This window comes from Dreissena polymorpha, chromosome 4 (assembly GCF_020536995.1).
Source record: "Dreissena polymorpha isolate Duluth1 chromosome 4, UMN_Dpol_1.0, whole genome shotgun sequence".
NCBI classification, from domain to species: domain Eukaryota; kingdom Metazoa; phylum Mollusca; class Bivalvia; order Myida; family Dreissenidae; genus Dreissena; species Dreissena polymorpha.
Genome location: NC_068358.1, coordinates 22302313 through 22326146, shown reverse-complemented (window position 1 = coordinate 22326146; position 23834 = coordinate 22302313). Strand labels below are relative to the sequence as shown.

At 37.6% G+C, this 23834-nt stretch overlaps 2 protein-coding genes across 2 annotated transcripts in view; both read left to right on the top strand.

Annotated features, from left to right (window-relative positions):
* LOC127877753 (uncharacterized) overlaps positions 1-2918 on the top strand; it is a 42067-nt gene extending 39149 nt beyond the window's left edge. Inside the window, exon 23 of the mRNA XM_052423961.1 lies at positions 333-2918. Within this exon, the coding sequence (XP_052279921.1) occupies positions 333-2918 (2586 nt within the window). The remainder of the gene's footprint in view (positions 1-332) is intronic.
* A 187-nt stretch (positions 2919-3105) lies between these two features.
* Positions 3106-22755, top strand: LOC127877754 (apolipophorins-like). The gene is made up of 21 exons (XM_052423962.1): positions 3106-5328; positions 7651-7790; positions 8438-8621; positions 9135-9294; positions 10536-10717; positions 11101-11384; positions 12073-12220; positions 12669-12801; positions 14334-14467; positions 15039-15194; positions 15595-15967; positions 16641-16855; positions 17112-17279; positions 17608-17838; positions 18440-18563; positions 18801-18980; positions 19321-19546; positions 20308-20450; positions 21007-21305; positions 21845-21907; positions 22197-22755. Exons 1-21 carry the CDS (start codon positions 3106-3108, stop codon positions 22209-22211), a joined length of 5781 nt encoding a protein of 1926 aa, XP_052279922.1. The 3' UTR covers positions 22212-22755.
* The last annotated feature ends 1079 nt before the right edge of the window (positions 22756-23834 follow it).

Sequence of the window (23834 nt, the reverse complement as noted above, 5' to 3'; positions counted from 1 at the left end):
GAAAACCTAAGATTGTATCTAAGTGAAAACTGAACTTATTTTCTGTAATAAGTTTTCAATAAGGATATTTTAGGTCTAGGAATCTTTGCATGAATATGTAGATATTATTTGAATAAACAGTAATTGTCTAGCAAGTAATGAGATGATGAAAATGTTGATATCCCGTAGTACACAGTCATTAGAATGGTAGTCAATAATCTAGGTGATTTAAATCTATTTAAAAATTGTTCACTTCTATGAAGTTAGATTTGAAAAGCTTTCTTTCAGTATTACATCGTAAATGTCTGATTGCAAAAGCCAATAAAATGTATAAACCTTTATACTATTTACAGAATATCAGCATAATGGTAAAGGGAGGGCAGGTGCACAGTGACAAGCAAGTGGAGAGTGATGTCACCATCACGTACCATCCAAAGAAGACGGTCGGGTTCGGAGTTCGATACCACAACCAGTCCGCAAGGTACGCGTTCTACTCTGGAGGGTTGACCATCACCCTTCCAGAGGAACGACAGATGATGTTTGCTGGAGAGTTTGGGAGGAAGGAAGAGAACAGATACATCAGTAATCTGGAGTTTGAGGTCATTAAGGGCCGGAGGACAAAGATTAATACCATCTTGAAGGTCGCCACAAACCAGATGTATGAGGTTGAGTTAGGTTTGAGTTTGCCTGACCTTGAACCCGTACGTGTTATTGGCGCCTACAATCAACGCGACAAGGGGTACTCTGGAGAGGCCTTTTTCAAGAAGGGCGATAAAACGTACAGGATTCTGGGTGAGGTGAAGCACGAGGTCAGTAAGGTGACCTCAGTCATGCTTGATGTTACCGTGCCAACGCGACGCGTGAAGTTTATCACCGCAATGGAGAAGCTGGACTCAGAGCATCACTACCTGTTGGACGTTCAGTGGAATGTTGATGTGAACATGGATGAGAGGTTCCTCACAAATATAACGTATGATGTAAAGAGCGTAGATGACTTTGAAATTAGTACCACTCTCCACTATCCTTCTAGAACCATCGACTTCACCATAAAGCACAATACCGCTGATCGATATATCACAAACATCGAGCTAGCATGGAGCCCTGAAGAGAAAATCAAGTTCTACATAATCTTCCGTAATGATGTTTACAATGGGGCTGATCGCAGAGAATTAGATGTGGGGTTTGAAAGCCCCTTTAAACAGTATGAGGAGCTTTCACTGTCAATATCTGCCATTAGCAATGACAAGCAGGTACAAACTAAGAGCAAGGTTGTATGGGGAAGTAAACAGAAGGTACTAGTGAGCATGACTGTGAAGTTACCTCTGACGAAACAAACCGCTGACATCGTGGGAACAGTTACAACCCCCTTTGACGGTTTTGAGACTATGACTCTGAATCTGAAGCACAGAATGTCTGATAGGCTAGAATCAAGTGCTTCTGCTGAATGGGGAAGAAAACGATTTTCTATAAATACTCGAGGAAACGTCATTATTAACCCGCTTTCAAGAAGGTTTAATGGGAGTCTGGAGATCCGAACACCATTTGAAACGCTTCGTGTGCTGACAGTAAGAGGATTGCATCAGGACGATAACAAAAAATTTAGGAGTAGTTTTAAAATTGAAATACAAAATTCTACTGGTCTTAGCACTGTTGATATTGGTATGGACGCTGATCATAGTTACTCAAAAGTATTAGGACTGATGAACAAAGGAACGTTCACAGTGACTGCTCCAGGTGAAAATATCACCACGGTATGGGAGGTGAGTCAACTCTCTGGCAGCACAAAGGCCCTGCTGGACATTCAGCCCATGAGGGGAAACCGGTTTAAACTGGAAATCGGGGAGACGCACTCATTGCTTTTGACAGGCAATAAAATCTCATCGAAATTCGAACTTCTTATTCCGACGGAAAACTTGCGTCAGTTTGTTGTAACATTTAACCACGAGGACAGACCTGGTTTTGTCAGTACTGTGGGTGGGGTAACTAAGGACAACCTTGAGATCATGGCTGCTAATGTTAAATTCCAAAAATCAGCAACCTATTTGGGCCTCGACGTGCTTATAACAAGCATTTATTCTGAAAATTTGATTTTTAAAGTATCTTCAGTTCACAGCATAATGCCATATCGTGCTAATTTGGAACTTAGCTGGGGTGAGACACCTTACAAAATTTTGGCTGATTCAAATGTTTTCTTCAATGACTTTGGACTTCATGATTACAAAATTACTATAACTACACCGATTCAAGGAGCAAGAAGTATTGTTTTGACTGAGAAAAGACAGCGTAATGGACTGAAATGGGAAACAAACACAAAAATCACAGTTGATCAACAGAGCGTCACCTGCAGTGTACTGTATAGATATGACCATGAAAAATTCACACAGATATCTTTGTCTTCATCGTTTCCCCAGTTCCCTGGTTTGACTGCTGTGATGCGTTTGGATGGAATGGAGACCAATTTTAACGGTGATGCTTCATTCCAAATGGCTCCATATGTTGGCAAGATAAGCACTGACTTTAAGTGGCTGTATTACGAAGGTTCAAGAATTTCAGGATCGGTTAATCTGAATACACCATTCCCGACCTATCCGTACATGAAGTCCAAGTTTGATAGTGATGTCATGGGGGTGAGTCGTGTTTCCACTCTTGAGGTTGAATATTTACCCACGCAGGTTATTAAAGCAATTCTTGATCATAGATTTACCTCACTGGAAACTCTAGAGGGAACGCTTAAGGTAACAAGTCCATTCACCGAAAACAAGGAGGTGGTAGCAGGCTTCACACATGTGGGCACAATGAAAGACTTCAAAACCAATGCCAAAATCACCTGCGACTGCATCACAAGGCCAGTCTTCACTGAAGCAATATTTTCATTGAAGAATGGCGTCATATCAAAGTTTGTAATGGAAAGCCCATTTAGAGGCTACGAGACCTGTTAACTGGACCCTGAATCATCAGAACTCAGACACTGGGTACCACACCAGAGCAAAATATGAGACCAGCGGCAGTAGTATTTCTTTTGAGAACCTGCTAAAACACTCAACATCTGGCATTGACTGGCAGGTGACATTCCTGACACCATTCGCTGATATTAACCGTACACACGTCCTGCTTTCACACAAAGGTATGTTCCCAAATACAAAATCACACGCTGAAGTTGCCTATAATGAGAAGATGATAAAAACAGACTTTGATCTGACACACAATGATAAAGCCTCCATTGTAAATGCTGTTGTTGCTACGCCATTCAATCGTTATGAAAATGTTAGAACAACAATCACAAAGACTGGAAGTTTGGATGACTTCACTGCAACAGTTGAAGTTTTGTACAGCTTAAATTGGACTGCTTCTTTGAAACACAAATATTCAGCCAATGAGATTCACACCGCTGCCTTATTGAAGGCACCCTATCTTCCAGATACTGTTTCTCTAGGATTTAACTACACTGGAAAATTAACAGACTTTTCTGCCAATATCGATTACATTCTCAACCCTAATTATCGCACACTTAGTGAGGCTAAATTCAAGTATAATTTCCCAGAGGTGTACCTCTTGTCAAAGATGACAACAGCCATTGAAAAAGATGTCAGAGTCAATGAAGTGCTGTTGAGGCATACCCAGGACTTTAAGACAAATGAAGTTGCCAAGGTTTCATCACAGTTCCTAGCAAACATAAGAGAAAAGAAAGTAAACGTAGACTTCAATATGAATTACAATGGAAAAAATTCTGCGATTGCTTTGTGGTCATTCAATACAAATCTTACTGTAGAAACCCCACAACCTGACTTTGCAAAGAGTGTGTTGGTTTATTCTCTTGTGTCCGAAAGTGACTTTAAACAACAGCAACACCTTGTCTTTGAGACACCAATGCTAGAAAAGTTAACTATGATTGACTCAAACACCTTTGATGAACAGACAATTACAAGGTCACAGAAATGGATGTACGGAGGGGATTTGTTCAGTCAAGAGCAGTTCTGGCAGAAAGGCAGATACACCTACTCAATCACCACACCATTTAAAGGGTATGAGGAAACTCGAATGGAACTACGATACTCTGAGTTTAACGATTGGATGAACAAACAGCCAATCAGTGCAGACTTATCTTTTACAAGCTCAAATCTGTCAGCTCCTGTAAAGATGGCTGCAAATGCTGTCATAGATGCCCCTAATGGCGCCTTCAATGCGCTCAACTTTTCGGCTGTGACAACCTATGCCAAAGACCAGAAACATACCTTTGACTTAGCTTACAAGCCTGGTTATGCCAACAGTAAAATGACAAGTACTAAGCAGGGATATGAACTGTCATCGGCTGAACTGAGCTATTCACTGGAAAAAGTAAATGGCATCATTAAGAGTTCAATGCTATCAGCACCAGTGGAATATTCTGGGATTACCAAACTCCGAACATGGAAGGATTTTGTGATCACTCATAAATTTACCAGTCCATTTGAGTATGTAAAGCATGCTGAATTCCAAGTGCAAAATCAAGTGGTAAGTGGGGAAAACAAGCCAGGTGTTTTACTGAAATACATAGGTGCAGGAAAGAAGGATCAAGTGTTTTCTGTGAAGCCATCTTGGACTTGGAAGGTGCGGGATGCAGGGAACATGAAAATGTCTACAGCGCTCAGTATGGAATCACCCTTTGAACAGTTTAACAACCTTGATATCAGCTGGGGTCATGAGCATGCTATTGCACCTTTGAGAATTAAAGAGTCTGCTCTTGTGAAGTTCAATGACAAGAAATACCTTGATCTGGAAACTGAGTTTGGTGCTTTGAACAAAATGTTGGGCGTGATTGCTGTGCACGCTCCGCGCCAGATGGAGTTCAGTTTCACAGGTGTCAATGAAGGCGAGAGTGTGAATGGTGACCTTAACCTAAACTGGGACAAACAGAACTCCAACAGCAACTTCAGAATGCAGTTTGGTCTAGCAGACAGTGGAACAAAGAACTCTATCAAGAAAGATTTCAGCATTCGCTTCACACATCCTGGCCGCATTGTAAGTCTACGCAATGGTTACGAAAATTCTGATGGAAAGATTTCTAGCTTAGGAAATATTTTCTGGGATGAAGAAAAGAGACAGGGCGTTTCTTATGACGCTTCTTACACTAAACTGGTAATCCGAGGTGTGGAGACCCATAGTTCGACTGTAACTGTAACCTTACCAACCAGAAAGATTGAAGTGAGTGGCTCCTCTACAAGCAAGGGAAGTAAGCAGGTTGCATCTGCTAAAGTTTACTGGGATGCCAATAATGATCCCCTGAAGGTTGTTGAGGTCAACTTTGAGATGAACCCTACTGATGTCAAAAAAGCAGCGTTGATCACCGTCAAACTGCCCAGCAAAAACAAGGTGAGCAATATTTATTTTGTTTTCATCGTGATCCTCTGTATAAACTTGTATGTATTTAACTCTTTCCCTGCTATATTAAAAGAAACTTTTAAATACATTGCAAATCTTTATCATGTAATTTTTGTTCATCATAGTTTATAAATTAAGGTTGACCACTAAATATGTGATATAAAAGTTAAAGAAATTGGGTAAAATACTATAATGATTTCTATACTGTTGACAAATACTTTTGGATTTTGTTATTGCAAAAAACCTAAAAAAATAGTTATGTAATTCTCAGTGCATGTAGTATTGTATACTTCTGCAAGTGATACATGGAAAATAAAAAGAAATGACCCTGTGGTTTTGTAATATATCAAAAAATGCTTTTGAATGAACTAATTTTTTTTTATACCCCCACAAACGAAGTTTAGGGGGGGTATATAGGAGTGAACTTGCCTGTCGGTCGGTCGGTATGTCGGTCTGTCTGTCGGTCCTTATTAAGTGTCCGCTCTCTAATTCAAGTAGTTTTCATCCAATCTTCACCAAACTTGGTCAGAAGTTGTATCTACATGATGTCTAGGCCAAGTTGGAACATGGGCCTTGCCAGATCAAAAACTAGGTCATGGGGTCACTTAGTGCGTTTTAAACATTCATAAGTTGTCCGCTCTCTACAGTAATTCAAGTAGTTTTCATCCGATCTTCACCAAACTTGGTCAGAAGTTGTATGTAGATGATGTGTAAGCCAAGCTTGAACATGGGCCTTGCAGGGTCCAAAACTAGGTCACGGGGTCACTTAGTTCGTTTTAAACATTCAGCATGTTGTCCGCTCTCAAATTCAAGTAGTTTTCATCCGATCTTCACTAAACTTGGTCAGAAGTTGTATCTACATGATGTCTAGGCCAAGTTCGACCATGGACCTTGCCAGGTCCAAAACTAGGTCATGGGGTCACTTAGTTCGTTTTAAACATTCAGCACGTTGTCCGCTCTCTAATTGAAGTAGTTTTCATCCGATCTTCACCAAACTTGGTCAGAAGTTGTATCTAGATGATCTTAAGGCCAAGTTCGAACATGGGCCATGCCAGATAAAAAACTAGGTCACAGGGTCACTTAGTACGTTTGACACATTGAGCATGGTGTCCGCTCTCTATTGCAAGTAGTTTAAATCCGATCTTCACCACACTTGGTCAGAAGTTGTAACTAGATGATGTGTAGGTCAAGTTTGAACATGGGCCATGCCGGGTCAAAAACTAGGTCATGGGGTCACTTAGTGTGTTTTAAACCTCACCATGATGTCTGCTCTCTAATTCAAGTAGTTTTTATCCAATCTTCACCAAAATTGGTCAGAAGTTGTATCTAGATGATGTCTAGGTCAAGTTTGAATATGGGTCATGCCAGATCAAAAACTAGGTCACGGGGTATCTTAGTGCGTTTTAAACCTCACCATGTTGTCAGCTCTCTAATTCAAGTAGTTTTCATTCAATCCTCACCAAACTTGGTCACAAGTTACATCTAAATGATCTCTAGGACAGGTTTGAACATGGGCCATTCCAGGCCTAAAACTAGGTCACGGGGTCACTTAGTGCGTTTTTTAACATTCAGCATGGTGTCCGCTCTCTAATTCAAGTAGTTTACATCCGATCTTCACCAAACTTGGTCAGAAGTTTTATGGAGATGATCTTAAGGCCAAGTTAGAACATGGGCCTTTCTGGGTCAAAAACTAGGTCAAGGGGTCACTAAGTGCGTTTTAAAAATTGAGCATGGTGTCCGCTGTTTTTTGTGAAGACGACATGCAAAATATTATGTGTCAATGTGGCATGTGGGGGTATTTGTCATGTCTGTGACAAAGCTCTAGTTATTATTGGTACCGAGTTTACTATATTACAATATCATATGTCAGTAATCTGTTGAGTTGTCTATCATGCCTTAGTGCTCCTTTTTTAAACAAATAATAAATGTTATCATTATGAAGCTGTATTAAGAAGGAGTGAATATTATATATGCGTTTAATGTGTAAATAATGATGTCACAAGCGCTTGTCCTTAATAATTTTAAATTACATTTTTTTGCTGCTCTTGTTTTTTTTGGTGTCAAAGTTGTGGTATCAAATGGTTTATTTTGTTCAATCTAATAAGTTTGACGGAAAATTATGACTTTATACTTGGTAATGAGTAGTATGAAGTAGCTACAAATAATTACTGATATAAATATATCAGATAGCTATTTATCAGGCCGATATCAACGTAAAGGTATGATAAAGTACCTTCGCAACCTACCCACATAAACAATACCAGTGCTTGTATTTTGACATATATGTAACAATGTTGTGCTGGTCCCATGCAGGAAGTTTCACTGAGTACAGAGCTGGCTGTTAATGACGGGGTGCGCCTACTTGATGGAGAGACGAGATTCACATATTCGCCTGATGCTGATAAAACTGTCGTGATGAAATACACAATCCAGCAGACAGATTCTAGCTATAGGTACAGTGAACTATAACACTTGCAAACTTGGTATTTTTCAGTACTTGTCCTGAATTCAGGCTTTTTATTAAGAATTTCACATATATGTTTATATTGAACAGATTTCTTGTATGAAAATATATAAGAAAAAATATGGTACTCTACATGGAGATAACAACATAATTGACAGTGTGGTGTTGTAAAGGCATGAAGCAGTATAAGGACTTCTTTAATATTTATTGTTGAAAATACATGAGTTCCTTAAAAATATGTACACATATCTGTATTTTTTTATACAACATAAGCAAACCGCTATATCAGAAGTACAAAATATTCATGTCAGTGTTTTGTGTCCTAGCCATCTATATAATGTTTTAATTTGCATCATTCAATATATGAGCTAGGCTCTCTGGAAATGGGGCTTAATGCATGTGCCTAAAGTGTCGTCCAGTGCAGTCTGCATGGGCTAATTAGGGTTTAAACTTTCTGCTTTTATAGTATTTTCGTTTAAAGTAAGTCTCTTCTTAGTGAAAATCCAGTTTAGGCGAAAAGTGTAGCCCCTGATTAGCCTGTGCAGACTGTACAGGCTTATCTGGTATGGCACTTTGTGTGCATGCATTAAGCCTTGTTGTCCAAGAGCAAGGCTGATATCTGGATTGTTGATTCAGGTCCAGTTGGAGTGTTGACCATGTTGCCACGGACACCCACATGAAGATGACCTCTGACCTGTCTAGCTCAGACACAGTAACCAAGGGCGACCTGTCCGTCCTTTACAACTCACAGCAGGCTAACACACTGGCCTTCAACCTGCAGGGACAGCTGAACATGGAACAGAAGTCTGCCAGTCTGCAGGTATGCATGCTGTACAACATGATAGGCCAATTCATTGCACTATTCTATATGACCCTCTGACTACTGTATATTTGTATCCGGTCTATTCAGGAACAATATAATTTACAATAGCCTGGACAGTCATATCCAGTTTAGTTTTTAGCTCACCTGAATCACAAAATGCTCATGGTGATCTTTTGTGAACATGTCTGGTGTCAGACATCAATTGTCCTATTTCAACATTTGCATGGTGACACTCTAGAAGCCACAAAGAATGCCAAATTTTCATGAAACTTGGGCCAGAGATTTATCCTAATGATATTTAAGCCTAGTTTGAAACTGGGTTACATGTGATTAAAAACTATGTCACAAGGTAATATAATAGAAAAACTTGTGAGGCCATATTTATTGTACAAAAGAAGTAAACAAGTAATAGCTAAATCATTTGCATTAATTAAGTATTAACAAATATACATTTGATAGGATTTCGTTGGGTTGTAGAGTGTATTGCTTATATTAATTAATTTCACTTAGGTTGGCTCATCTGTGGAGAAGGCCTCCATATCTGCTAAGCTCAGCACAGAGTCCCCCTACATGGTCACCGTGGAAACTGCCCGCAACACAGTCCCAACATGGAGGTCTGTCTGGAGGGTGGACACAGCCGCACGCTCCCTGGACGTTTCTGTGACATATGGTAGAGATCTAGTTATTGTAGTTTTACACGTTTTCATTTTATTTAGCTTGAAACTTTGGACTTTGTTTTCTGTGTGCATGTTTTAGGTGTGTTCCATGAGAAAGGTCAATCATGTTTGTTGTGAGAAAGGTCAATCATGTTTGTTGTGATGTGAGAAAGGTCAATCATGTTTGATGTTTTGTGAGACAGCTCAAACATGTTTGGTGTATTGTGTTACAGGTCAATCTTGTTTGGTGTGTTGTAAAAAAGATCAATCATGTTTGGTGTACTGTGAGAAAGGTCATTCATGTTTGGTGTGTTGTGAGAAAGATCATTCATGTTTGGTGTGTTGTGAGAAAGATCAATCATATAAGAAAGATCAATCATGTTTGGTGTGTTGTGAGAAAGATCATTCGTGTTTGATGTGTTGTGAGAAAGATCATTCATGTTTGGTGTGTTGTGAGGAAGATCATTCATGTTTGGTGTGTTGTGAGAAAGATCAATCATGTTTGGTGTGTTGTGAGAAAGATCATTCATGTTTGGTGTGTTGTAAGAAAAATCATTCATGTTTGGTGTGTTGTGAGAAAAGTCAATCATGTTTTGTGTGCTGTGAGGAAGGTCAATCATGTTTGGTGTGTTGTGAGAAAGATCATTCATGTTTGGTGTGTTGTGAGAAAGATCAATCATGTTTGGTGTGTTGTGAGAAAGATCATTAATGTTTGGTGTGTTGTGAGAAAGATCATTCATGTTTGGTGTGTTGTGTGGAAAGTCAATCATGTTTTGTGTGCTGAGAGGAAGGTCAATCATGTTTGGTGTGCTGTGAGAAAGATCAATCCTCATTGTGTTTGGGGATTTTTCTGGCTTGGTTACTTGTTGTGTGAAAGAACATGTTTGGTGTGTAGGACCATAATGTTTTGTGTGTTGCGAGACAGGTCAATCATGTTTTGTGTGTTATGAGAAAATTGAATCAAGGTTAGTGTGTTGTGATAAAAATAAATCACATAAATAACTGTGGACTAAGCATCTGGCTGCTGTAAGCGTTAGTTAACTTTGTTATTGTAAAATACAGTTTCTCTATGGACCAGCAATTTTATTGTTTTAAAGAAATGGCGTTAGAAAAATATATATAAAAAATGACATTTAATGGTAGAAAAATAGTTGAAACGTGTTTTATTATCTTCTTTTATAAAACTTGATGGTAACTCTCAAAATATATATAAATTAAATAAAGCATTGATGATGTTGTATGTGTACACTCTCAGACAACATGAAAGGTCAAGTTGTGACCAAGGCGTTCTTCCCCAATGAGACAAGGTTGGTTTCGGAGACCAGCACTTCACGAGACGCAGCCTCCACCCAGCAGGCTAGACTGGTGTCTGAACTCAATGATAGACATCTGCACGCTAAAATGTCTTGGAGAAAAGACTTGTTCTCTGACATAGCTGTATGTTGTTGTTGTTTTTCCAATGTTGATTCTTTTATGTTGCAAGAATTGATTGTTTTTGAAAATTATTTTCATTTATTAGAAAGTGTCAGTATTTTATTTGTAAGCGTAAGCATTTAGGTGGTTATGGCCTATTGTTATTTTGTTTGTTATTTTTTAAGTTGTAAACAACGTAACACCTGATAATTGTTTATGTTATGGGTTTCTAAAGAATGGCAATTAATGTAAGCATTCAAAAAAATTAATTTGCGCTTTAAATAATGAAGCTAAAGGAGAATTGAAGAAATTGATTTTTGGCATATTTTGACATTTTTTTGTTTCAGATTGATGCATAACCTTAATTTTTATATGAATTCTCATGGCAAATATTTTGTTTTCTTCAGAACTATGGTTCAAGTACAGTGAAAGGTGCAGTATCCGAAATGAGTCCAGTAATGCGGCAGAGCTTCAACACTCTTAGCAATACACTCCAAGATAAACAGAAGGCCATTGCATCAAGCATGAGGGAGGAATTGTCACCAATAATTGACACATACAAAGAAGAGATTAAAGTCCTTGAGAGAGAGGTTTCAAAGATGAGGCAAGAGCTGAGGAGGATGTACAATAACAATGATCTATACATGAAAGACGTAGAGAAATGGTTCCTCGCAGCAGCAGCAAGGGCTATGTATGTACTGGCATGCAATGCACATGCTTACTTATATAAAAAGTTAAGATGGCTTCCTGGCATGATCATAATGCTTCCTATATTTGATGCAGCGCGGCTTACATAGATTATTCTGTTGAATTTTCCAGATCTTATTTAGTTGATTTTTTTTGCTCTTATGAATAAAAATAAAAATAAACGGTACATCTGCATTTATTTTCCTCTTAAACAGAAGTGGAATCATGCTTTCAGCTAGTTGGTTGGTCAGTCTGTATCAGTTTGTCGGTCTGTCTGCATCAAATGTTATTCTACTCCCACATTTCTTAACTGATTGAATTAAACCCATGAAACGAGGATGTGCAAGACATGTATTTTATGGCAAATGATCCACATTTTCCTGCTTTATTTGCCATTAAACTCAACCACAAGCATGGCGTTAGCCTCACATTTTTTTGGTTCCACTTCCATAATTGTCAAGTGATTAAATTGAAATATCACATTTATATTCACCACAAAAGTAGATGAGTGTAGACACTTTTCATTTACAATTATCCACACATTCCTGAGTTTTTTGCCCTTGAACATAACTGACAAAATCGTGCAGGAGTGTGACTCTTCTTTATGACAAATCTTTTGTTTATATTTATATTTACGTTTGTATTTTGATCAAGTTAGTCCTTTTAAGAACTGCTGCAATTTTAAATTGCAGCGAGGCTAACAATGCGTTTGTTATCCGCATGGAGACTGTGTACCAACAAGGGAGAGCAGTGCTGGATAGGGCCTACAACGAGCTGAATTCCTACCCGTACCTTGAGAAATATCGCACTTTAGCCAGAACAGCTGAGAATTCTTTGAAGGTACCATACCTTTTTTTTTGCTGCGTAAAAACTGAATCTCCAGAGGTCAATTCACTGAAATTAAACCTGCAAAGAAATGTTTTGTTAATATATCATTTATACATAATTTGTTTGGCTTATAAATTTGATGCAGCAATGGCCTGTAGGTATAATCTTTGCGGTAACCACCATATTGATTTATAGATGCAGATAAATGTGCTACTAGACCTGTGTTGGTATAAATATATCCTCTTCATGGAGAGTTACAAGATAGTCCATATTCTAGATGTATGAAGTATGAAAGTAAAATACAATGCACTTCAAACAAAATTGCATCAATTACATTTAATTAAACCATTCAATTATTAATATTATTATTACCAATAAGAATTCATTTTGTTTTGTACTTGTATATAACCTTCTTGTAATAAGCTGAACTGGACAAGGGACATCTTACTTTGTGCTTCAGGAAGCCAATGAAGTGTTGATAAAGGAATTGAATCTTGCCATCCAGAAAGTTATGGAAGGACTCAACAAAATTGCTGGCGTGTACGATGAAATGATCACCAACATATCACAGGAACTGATAAAGCTTCTGCAGGGTATAGGCTGTTCTTTACAATTCCTGGTTTGCAGTACAATTTTGATCCATTTTTGCTAATGTTTGTGCATATTGGAATGTACATTTTCACAACATTCAAACACAAAAATGTGTTTGTCATGGTAATCTGTTTTTCTGTAAAAAAGTGTGCAAGAAAAAAAAGCCATTTAAAATCCGATTATCTGCATGGAATGTTTTGGTATTTTGAAATAGATATAATAAGAAATATCTTTAAAAAAGATATACGGCATTGATTGTGGTTGCAGTTAATGAAAGGTAAAGACTTCAATGAATGAGATCAAAGATAGCGAATCTCTTTTTCTGTGCAGTTCTTAGCTGCAGCAAACGCAGTACGGGATGATACGCGGAGTTTTCGCGGCTTATTTTACATTATTACATATTGCTGGTCATAAACGCATAGATACAAAACAGAAAACCAAAAGAAGAATGGAAGTGAAATTAAAACATATGAGTCAACGGGCCACACTCGACGTATCCGTACATATTTTAAATATTTATACGCGCGTTCTTCAAACAAACCTGTTTTAGTGGATTGTCTGGCGATGCTATTTGATTCGATTAGTTAACAGTATCGAGAATCATTGCGCTCATGCTTAATTCATTAGTCAATATGATGGCATAATTCTTGTTAAATTAATTAAAAATAATATTTATCATGGTATTGTTGTAAAACACATTAAGAATCTATTATTGACATACCATATGATATCGCTGGATATCTTCATTTAACATCTGTCTGGTCTAAAGAAAATTCCAGTTCACCTAGTTCACGCTATAGCGTCTTTATTATGTAACGATTATTTTCCTGGTCGCAACTCTGATCAGCACATAGGGTAGAGACGCAGCGATGACCTGTACGTAAACTCTGACATTCACTCACAGTGGCCGCAAATTGACCCGATATACCTCGCGAGTTGAAAGAAATGCAATGCATTAAAGTGAGTCTTCACTTCCACTGCTCTCTATACTTTAACATGTTAACATGTTGACAGGAATATGGAAGTTAGTACTAAATATGAAAACATAGCCTTTAAGTGCAAACGTTCTCGCGCTGAAAATCTTCTGAAAATAAAAGGTGGACGCACAAACTGTATTGATGTCGAGATTGAGTGTAAAACTGTTCTATCTATTAAGCCTTTTCATTAGATATAAAATTGTTTCATGCTGAACACGCAGTAAAACAGTGTTACAAAGACGCGGACATGTTTCCAATGTTCTGGTCGTATTCTCAAATCAGCCAATGCAGTCAATGAAGTGTATTCATCTGTACTTGGCCGCGGGAAGTTTTATTTGAATTCTATTGGATGCTAACAAAGGTCAGGCTAAGGTGAAAAGCTGGCTTAATACAGCTTACGCCTAAAAATGGTGTACAGCAGTGAACAGTGAGAAAAAATGACAAACAAAAATGTGTCAGTTTGACGGAAAGTGAAATTCTGCACAAATTGTACCCTGCACAATTTAGTGATTTAGTGATAGTAAGTATGTTAAAATCCCTGTCATCCATGTTTTCAGCCCTTGTGAAGGAGTTCACACTGGCCCCGTTCATGGCGGACATAGAGGCGGCCATTGTGCGTCTCCAGGCAGACTTGAGACTCAGCGAGGCTGCCAAGGCCAACATGACACGGGCTCTGGAACAACTACAGCAGGTCAAGCCTGGCTACATTACAATATATGAGTCGCGTTCTGAGAAAACTGAGCTTAATGCATGTGCGTAAAGTGTTGTCCCAGATTAGCCTGTGCAGTCCGCACAGGCTAATCAGGGACGACACTTTACGCTTTTATGGTATTTTTAGTTTCAAGGAAGTCCCTATTGACTAAATATCAAGTTTATGTGGAAAGTGTCGTCCCTGATAAGCCTGTGTGGACTGCACAGGCTAATCTGGGATGACACTTACGCACATTCATTATGCCCAGTTTTCTCAGAACGCGACTCATATTATCTGAGGCTCATTAATTGATGTAGTCTGAATATTAAGCTTTGTTAAAACGTAAATTTAAAAACCGATTTCTATTATAAAACCTTGTTTGACGAGGAATATATTGGAGTCTCTCTTTCAATTACAATTTACTGAAGATACATTTACTTAAAGCCTTGATACATTGAGAACCTCTGAAAACTGAACAATTGACCCAGTCTATAGGTTGTTTTCTATAAAAAGGTTTTACTGTATAATAATATTATATACATAGTATTGTATATTGTACATGTTTGTTCAGATGCTAAATGAGGTGCTGAACACAAATGATTTGATGGAGAGTTACGAGGCATTCAGTGAGGGGTCACAGAGGATCCTTAGGGAGCACTTTGGCAATCTTGCTGACAACAAGGATGTACAGGACATCAAGAAGGCATTGCAGCTCATGTACCAACAGGTACAAACTTGGGTGGTTAGGAAAGAATATAGCCGGCTAGCTGATTTGGTAGATTGGTGGTTCAGCAGTAAAAAGATTTTTGGTTAAAAATCTGGCTGTGATGCAATGTAGCATTTGGAGGGAATGCACTAACTTAAACCAACTGGGGTTGTAGAATTTCAATTAGATAGGACAGAAATGTTTATCATTAAGGTTGAAATTCAGTGGGCTTGCCACTCTGTCTTGATATTAAATTTTCTGATTGTTTTTAAATAAAATTAACTGAAGGTAAAAAGTATACTATCATAAAGGTCAGAGGAATGCCTGTGGACTTGTAAACTGTTTCTTGTCTTCATAAAATCTTATGTATGCTGACCATTTGAAGTGTGTTTTAGAACTTTAAAATGATTGCTCATCACAGGTACTGAAGATACACCAGTTCTTAGAAAAGAACCTTTCTGCTAAGGATATGGTGGAGACAGTACTGCAGATGCTTCGAGACCAAGTCCTCAGTGACTTTAAGCAGCTGCCCCTGGGTCTGCTTGACCTTCCAAAGTCCAGGGTCACAACCTTTGACCTTGTCAATGGCAACGTTGAGTTTGACCTCTATCTTCCAATACCGATGGAAAATTTTGAGGATGCGATGAAATTCACTATGAGTGGCTACCTCTCCAAGCTCCAGGGTCTTGCTGATAAGTATTTCCCGCGTGGTGATTTCTGCCTCTGGGACTTATACTACAGACTGCCACCTGTACGCTGGAGTGCACAGAAGGACTGGATACCACCATTTGATGGTATGTGTAGCTTCTTGTGTATTATTTTTCTTGAAGTCATTATTCAACCTATTAGGTTCATTTTGTTCACTTTAAAGCATTTCTTAACTTGAATCTGAAACTATTGTAGTTGATTCAAACATGAAGCACACGACAGCTTAGCCCTTTATTTGCCATTTATTGGACTAGGAGCTCATTCACTTGTACAGTATACAAATTAGGAAAATAACATAAACATTTCAACATAATCAAATATCTCCTGCATGGTGTCATGTGTACAAACCATATGTCTTCTTTCTGTGATCAAGCTTTTCAACTCCTCTTTTTCACAGTATTTCCTCCATCAAAAGTAATTCATCTTCTCATGAAACTTCAAAAGAAAATCCAATCTGTCACAATAAAATTAAACATTCCAAATTAATAAAATTATATTGCTCATTCCAAATTATTAAACAATTTCATTTTTTATTATTTTGACATGATGATATTTTAAGTCCCACAGAATTTTTTTCTTAAAAAAAACAAACAATTGAAGAGCATTCAATTAAACAAAAATGTGCTGACTGGTAAATTTATTTGCACTACTTAAAAAATGTTAATTCCACAGATCACTATTAAATAATCTACAGAAACGGACATATATCCTCAACATAATGTCTTGTGTTAACCAGGTTGTATTTATCCTTCATTCCAGCTGTGGGCACGATATCGGGAAAGCAGCACATCATGACATTTGATGGACGCCACTATGACCTCGCTGGTCTCTGCAGCTACATGCTGGCCGCAGACCTCGTCAACAACACGTTCAGCGTGATCCTCAGGTACGATGGGAATCAGAAGGATCTCAAACCACAGTCCATAGTCGTGATGGTGGATGGCAGGACCATAGAAATCTCCAGCAGCTATTTGGTATGTAGGAGTCTAGTCAGCCTTTAGAAGATTTGTTGTACTGTTGTATTGCAATGGTTGAAGTGAACAAACTTGTGGTAAATGACATTTTTGTGATTGATACTGTAATCATCTTGTAGGTTTGCAGGTTGGTCAGACAGTTGGTCTGTCAAACTGTACATGTGTTCTTTGTGTCACAAACTTGTTTCTTAGTTTTCTGCATATTAAAATTATATTTTATAAATAATTCACTTATACTGTCATAACTCTTATGCAGATGAAAGTCGATGGGAAACCTGCTGAGATGCCATATACTGCAGATGGATTGAGTATTCTACGCAGAGGTCAGTGGGTGACCTTGGACAGTGCTCAAGGTGTCAAGGTCGTGTCAGACTTCAGCAACCAGTATCACATGGTGCATCTCAGCGGATGGTACTTTGGAAAAGTAAGCTTTTAACTGCATAAAGATTAAATGTCTTCATGTATGTGTAAATAAATATTTAATTAATTCAATTTAAATTGTCATTAAAAACAGCAAATTTAAACAAGTACATAATATTCAATACTTCCAAGGGTTTATGTTTTAGTTTTAGAAGTCATAGTCTTTTACACAACATTATTTTCGGGACTATAAGCTTCATTGCTTTTGCAATTTTTTGTTGTTGTGTTTTTATGTTTTATTGCAGCATATAGGTCACAATAGAATAAAAGTTGGACTTGTAAAATCCTTTTGCATAAAAGCTCACTTACTTATGTGTCTTGTTTGTCTCTAGGTTGGTGGTCTCTTTGGAAACTTTGACAACGAGCATTATAACGACTGGACAAAACCTGACGGCAGCTTGGAAACTCAAGACAGGAAGTTGCTGAACTCATGGGAGGTTGCCGGCACGTGCAGGCCCCAAATGCAGCGAGTCGTCATTGATGATGATGTGAAGACTCGCAATGATCAGTGTACCGAGGTGTTTGACTCAAGCCTGTCCAATCTGAGGCCATGCTTCCTGATGGTATGTGTCTGGGTGTTAAAGAGATGCATGTATTTAAGTAGAAATTTAAATTTATTAGTGGTCAGCAACATATGCATGTATGGGTTCTGATGTGCAGGAAATACATAAAAAATTATGTTTATTTAATGATTGTTTTTGTGTCCGTTTCAAAATGAAACACAATATGTAAAAATAATTATTATTCAATTGATTGATTTGCAGTTAAGGCAATGTGTCTTCTGTATTTATCTTAGGACTGTGCTTGTCGCTATACGAGCATTCATTATATGACTACACTCTTGTTATAAATAACACATGTGTTGTTAGATGAGCATACACATGTAAACAATATGAAGTATTGTTTTTTTGCTCAGATACGCTTTTGGATTTGTTTGCAGTCTATTAACAAATCAAATAAAATTTAAGACTTTGTTTAACTAGATTCAAGTTTCAAAGGCTTCCTTTTCCTTCCTTCAGATACTGATGAGCAGCAAACAGCATAAAACCTGGACAGACTGCAAGTTACTCGCAGGCTGTTATGGTTTTATGCTGGTTGTATAATGCCATTTTAAATTTGCTTCTGAGCGGGAAAGGGTTAATCAAAGCTGTTGTCAATTTTAAGGTGTCTCCAAACCCATACCGCCAGAACTGTGATGTGAGTCCTGGTGACGTATGCAAGCAGGCAGCTCTCTACAGGGAGATTTGTGCCGGACAGAATATTGATGTGGACCTGCCCCCGCAGTGTGGTACATAGACATTAACATGGTTTAAAAATTGATTAAATGTTTGATAAGGGTACAAATGAAATAATTGTTGATGTGCTGGGATGACACTTAATGCACATACATTAAATCACATACATTAAATCACATACATTAAATCACATACATTAAATCACAGACATTAAATCACAGACATTAAATCCCCTTTTCACAGAGCAAGGCTCAAATGTTTCACATAACATCTGTTGTATTTTTCTTCAGTGAAGTGTGCTGCGAGTGGGGATGCGTCTGGTACAGTCAAGTATGGCGCCGGGGGTGACCAGCCTGCCCCAGTAACCATGGATACTGTGTTTATTGTGGAGGAGGCTCCTTGTAACAAGAATATCCAGGACAAACTGAAGGACATTGTCATCACACTGGACCAGAAGTCCGTAGACGCAGGTAGGAATGCGCAGACGAAAGCAGTGGAAACTCATGTTTACTCAACTGCATGAATTGCTTTAACTCTTTACCACTTAGATACGTTTTTGTACGCATGTTTAGTCCTTTAGAAAGTTAAATTAATTTAAGACCTTTCTTACTAGATTCAAGTTTTAAAGGCTTCATTTCAAACCCTTAGATACTGATGAGCAGAAAACAGCATAAAACCTGAACAGACTGCGAGTTACTTGCAGGCTGTTATTGTTTAATGCTGTTTGCACATAGCCTACCAATATCCTCCATGCCTTCCTAGATTGTTTTCTTTTGTTCCCATAGCAATCGTTTCCATATAATTCTACAGGTAAGCAGGAGAACAGGTACAGCTTGGTTGGTTACTATGACGGCACTCCTACGACCTACACGATTGAAGGCCAGCTCTTCAACCAGGCCGTGAAGTTCGCTAAGGGGGTGGAGAACTTGCGCTTCAATGGTGTACAAGGCCGAACCTCTGACCTCCTTTCTGTACTTCAACATGTGACTTCATTGCCATACAGGCCTGGTGTGAAGAAGACGGTGGTTTTAGTGAGGTAGGCATCTTCTTGGCTGTGGTAGCTAGCAGTTCATGTATGAATGCTTCTTATATTAAAATAAATGTTTTTATTTAAAGCAGTCTATGATGCACTGATAAGAGCAGTTTAACAGTAAAATTCAGCCTAGCTCTGGGAAAACAGGGCTTAATACATGTGCGTAAAGTGTCACTCCAGATTAGACTGAGTGCCTACTGGATTTTCCCCAAGAAGAGAATTCCTTTGCTCGGAAATATTTCATAATAGCGGAAAGTATTGTCCCTGATAACCTTGTGCAGACTTCACAGGCTAACTTAGGAGGACACTTTAGAGACATAATTAAGCCCCCTTTTCCCAGACTGTGGCTCAATTTTAGAAGTCTTCAGCCTCAATAATTTTTGTTTGTAAAATTCAAGATATGGTTAGAATGTTGATGTGGTGGCAAGATTGTATGGAATGTGTGTGAGAAATTTAATTATGACATTAATGCCGAACTGAAAAATATGTCGATGTTAGTGTGAATTCTGCTTAGACTGAGTAACCTTATTACTTCTGTAGTGAGTAACTGGAGAGGACTCTAGGTTAACCTATGCCATGGTCAACCCTTATTTCCGTGTATCTGTCATCATCTGAATCACGCCATTGGTCGTGTCAAGTAACATCCCACAAGTGGATGCATCTGGTGTGCATTATGAATTTAAACAAACAAATTGAAAGCAAACAATATTTCAGAAGTTCATATTTGGATAATATTCTAATATTTCATACTGTTTGTTATGTAGTTGCACTCCATGTGATATCTACAAGGACTTCTCGTACCACCAACTAAGGACTCTGCTGCGTCAACAGGACATCAGCCTCCACGTGTTACGAGACTCTGGCTTCAACCTCCAGACAAACAGGGCACCACAGAACCACATCTTCGGTAACTAGACTTTATTTAACGGTTTGCATGCTGGGAAATTTGTCGTCTGCTGAATTTCTAAAATTAGCATTTTCTTCGATTTTTTTTCAAAGAATACTATCAGAATAGCAAACAGCTTGAATCCTGGTGAGACACCACGTTCTGTGGCGTCTCATCTGGATCCAAACTGTTTGCGAAGGCCTATAAAATTCGGTTCCAGTGCTGAAAGGGTTAAGCCATACATAATCCTACATGCCATGTTCCAAGATCGTTTTGGATTGTTCACAAATGCAGGGCCACTAAAAATGTGTTTATCGGATATTAACATGAATAACTATTTTGGTCCCTTAAGATTGAATTTAATTGTGGTTGCTTTCATGCCAGTATGAATTAAATGTAATACATTAAAACTCGCTTAAGCATCAACAATTATGAGTATAACAAAAAGCAGAACGAGATATCTAGCAAATTTAAAATACTGAAAATAGAACAGAAATTGGGTTCATGAGATAATTAACACATAGCATTTTACAAGCTAGTTAAATATTTTATTGGTAATTGAGTCTCTTTATTCTAGGCATGGACAATGAGAAGCTTTTCGCAGGACAGTCAGTAGAGCCTGACCTGTACCAGGACATGGAAAAGCCATCAGACTACTGTGCTTCGCTAGCTCTAGAGTCCAGGGGAGCCGTGTTCGACTCTAGCAACCTGCACGCAGGATCCGTGAAGCATCAGCGAGATTTCATTGGACAGTTTGGAGTGAGGTTACAGCAGCAGAATGAGCCTGTCTGTCAGGTGTGCAACTGCGAACTGGATTCAACTGGCTCTCCTGTCACGGTCTGTAGAAGGTGCGACTCTCAGCCAATCAACTTTCAGGTATGTACGATAACTGCTGTCAATCATTGTAAATTATTGATTTAAATTTATTGACATGTTGGTGTAATGGATATGCTGTTAGCCCAAGGTTAGAACATTATACATAATGGTTTCAATCTTCTCTTTGAGTGTTACCAATGCTTCTAGTAAGAGGCCAAGAACTGATTGAACCTTAAATAAATAGGTTTAAAACGAAACAAAATAAACAAATTCATGACTATTTTTGCTTGAGCACTTGATTTAAATGGGTGTGATCTACTAAAGTATTGGTATTCAGTTATTAATATGTCCTCAAATGTCTAGGTATAATAAACACTGTATAGGTGATTGTGCAGTGACTGTGCAGTTTTAAAACAATTTACAACATAGAAATCTCCCCCAAAATATGTATTTCATTTGTCAATTGTAGATAAATTGTACTACTTTAGGTTAAATGGCGAGTTACTTCAAGTTGTGTGATACATTTGTGATACTTAAGAAACCTAACAAGTACCAGAAAACCTAACATATACCATACATATTTTACCTTTTTCTTTCAGCCACCAACAACGATGATCAAGAAGTTGACAGAGTACAAAAATGCACTGACACAGAACATCCAGGTATTAACCCTTTGCATGCTGGGAAATTTGTCGTCTGCTAAAATGTTGTCTGCTGAATTTCTAAAATTAGCATTTTCTTCTATTTTTTTTCCAAAGAATAATATCTCATCTGGATCCAAACTGTTTGCAAAGGTCTTCAAAATTAGGTTCCATCACTGAAAGAGTTAACAGACATATTTATTGTGGCTATTCAAATGAACACGACCTTAAGATTTGATTACTATTAAAAAAGCATATCTTGTGTACAGTTATCATTATAGGTAACGAATTTACTTGATTTATTTTTCAGGCACTGCTTTATTAGCAAGAAGAAAACATTGAATAACAACAGCATGACTGTACAGTTGAACCGACCTAAAGTGTACATTTTTTTCAAGTGTTTTCTATGATACTGACATTTGTGTATGGTTTGAACTTTTAGATGGCATTACAAAATAAGAACTGAAGACATTAGAAATATTCATTTTTAATGTTTACTAATGTATGTTGATACTTTACTTATGTTTATTATAGGTTTCTTTTTTTTTCAGATTTTGATTGTGTTTTGTTTTCAATGTGTTTTTTTTTTTCTCTTCTCCTTTTTTCATATTAGATATGCTTAAATGTGTTGTATAGTAAATCATATTTCTTTCGTGATGACATAATGTAAAATAAAAATTAAATACATTTTTTGTAAATTGTGAGCTTTGTATCTTAATTCTACTTTTGTTACCTTATAGGTTCCTTTTTTCAGATTTTGATTGTTTTTGTCTTTTCCTTTTTTCATATTACCTCTGTTTGAATATGTTGTATAGTAAATCATATTTCTTTCATGATGACATAATGTCAAATAAAAAGCAATACATTTTTGTCAATTGTGAATTTTTTTATTGTAATTCTTTACTCAAAACACTTGTTCACAGATTGACAAATGAACAAATTTTCAAACTCTTTCAACACACGAGTTATGTAACTTGGTCGGTAACCTCACACAATGAGCCTTTTCATTGATATTTGTATGTACAGGCTAATCAGGGAGGACTCTTTCTGCTTTTATGGAATTTTTAGTTTAACCCTTTACCACTTAGATACGTATTTTATCCATGTGTTGTCCCTTAGGAAGATTAATTTTATTTAAGACCTTTCTTACTGGATTCAAGTTTTTAAGGGTCATCTCTAAACTTTAGATACTGAAGAGCAGCAAACAGCATAAAACCTGAACAAACTGCGAGTTTCTCGCAGGCTGTTCTGGTTTTAAGCTGTTTGCACATAGCCATTTTCACTTTGCTTCTGAGTGGGAAAGGTCTAAAGGATGTAAGTTCTAAACGAAAATCAGGTCTAGAAAGAGTGTCTGCTGAGCAATAAAGTTTAAGTCAAGGAAACACCCTCTGTTATTGCATTTGTTTTGACTTCAATTAATATTTTAAATGTAAAAACACATTTGCCCATCCATATACCGGGATACATCTCCCGCATTCAGCAATGCGTCTCCACATTTCATCTTGGCAACAGGGGTGTTTGGCCCATCAAGACTTCTCTTTATAGCTTTTTGTTAGGTGTATTCAATTGTGGTAAAATGTGAATCAATGCTGAATCACACATTTACCGAAAAATACTCATCCCAGAACGATGAATCATTCCCCCCCCCCCCCAAAAAAAAAAGACTTCAGACATAAACTTTCATCGAACATTTGAATTCGTGGGTAATCAGACACAAAAATTAATATAAAAAATAATTAATATATGACAAATAATATTGGTTTCACTGTACTACACATAGACTGTTGTCTTCCTACTGGTACTTTTGCAAATGTTCAGCAAATAGGGAGAGTAAGCGACCACTCCGGTATCATCTGTATCTCTACAGTAATTATAAACATTTAAGTATCTGTAACACATTTTATTTACTTGCATAACATGAATTTTATACTGACTAAACATAACACCA

Coding starts and splice junctions, on each gene's coding strand:
- LOC127877754 (XM_052423962.1), top strand. CDS start 3,106: ATGTTCCCAAATACAAAATCACACGCTGAAGTTGCCTATAATGAGAAG. Junction 7,791..8,437: donor CAGACAGATTCTAGCTATAG/GTACAGTGAACT, acceptor TTGTTGATTCAG/GTCCAGTTGGAGTGTTGACC. Junction 19,547..20,307: donor AAGACGGTGGTTTTAGTGAG/GTAGGCATCTTC, acceptor TTTGTTATGTAG/TTGCACTCCATGTGATATCT.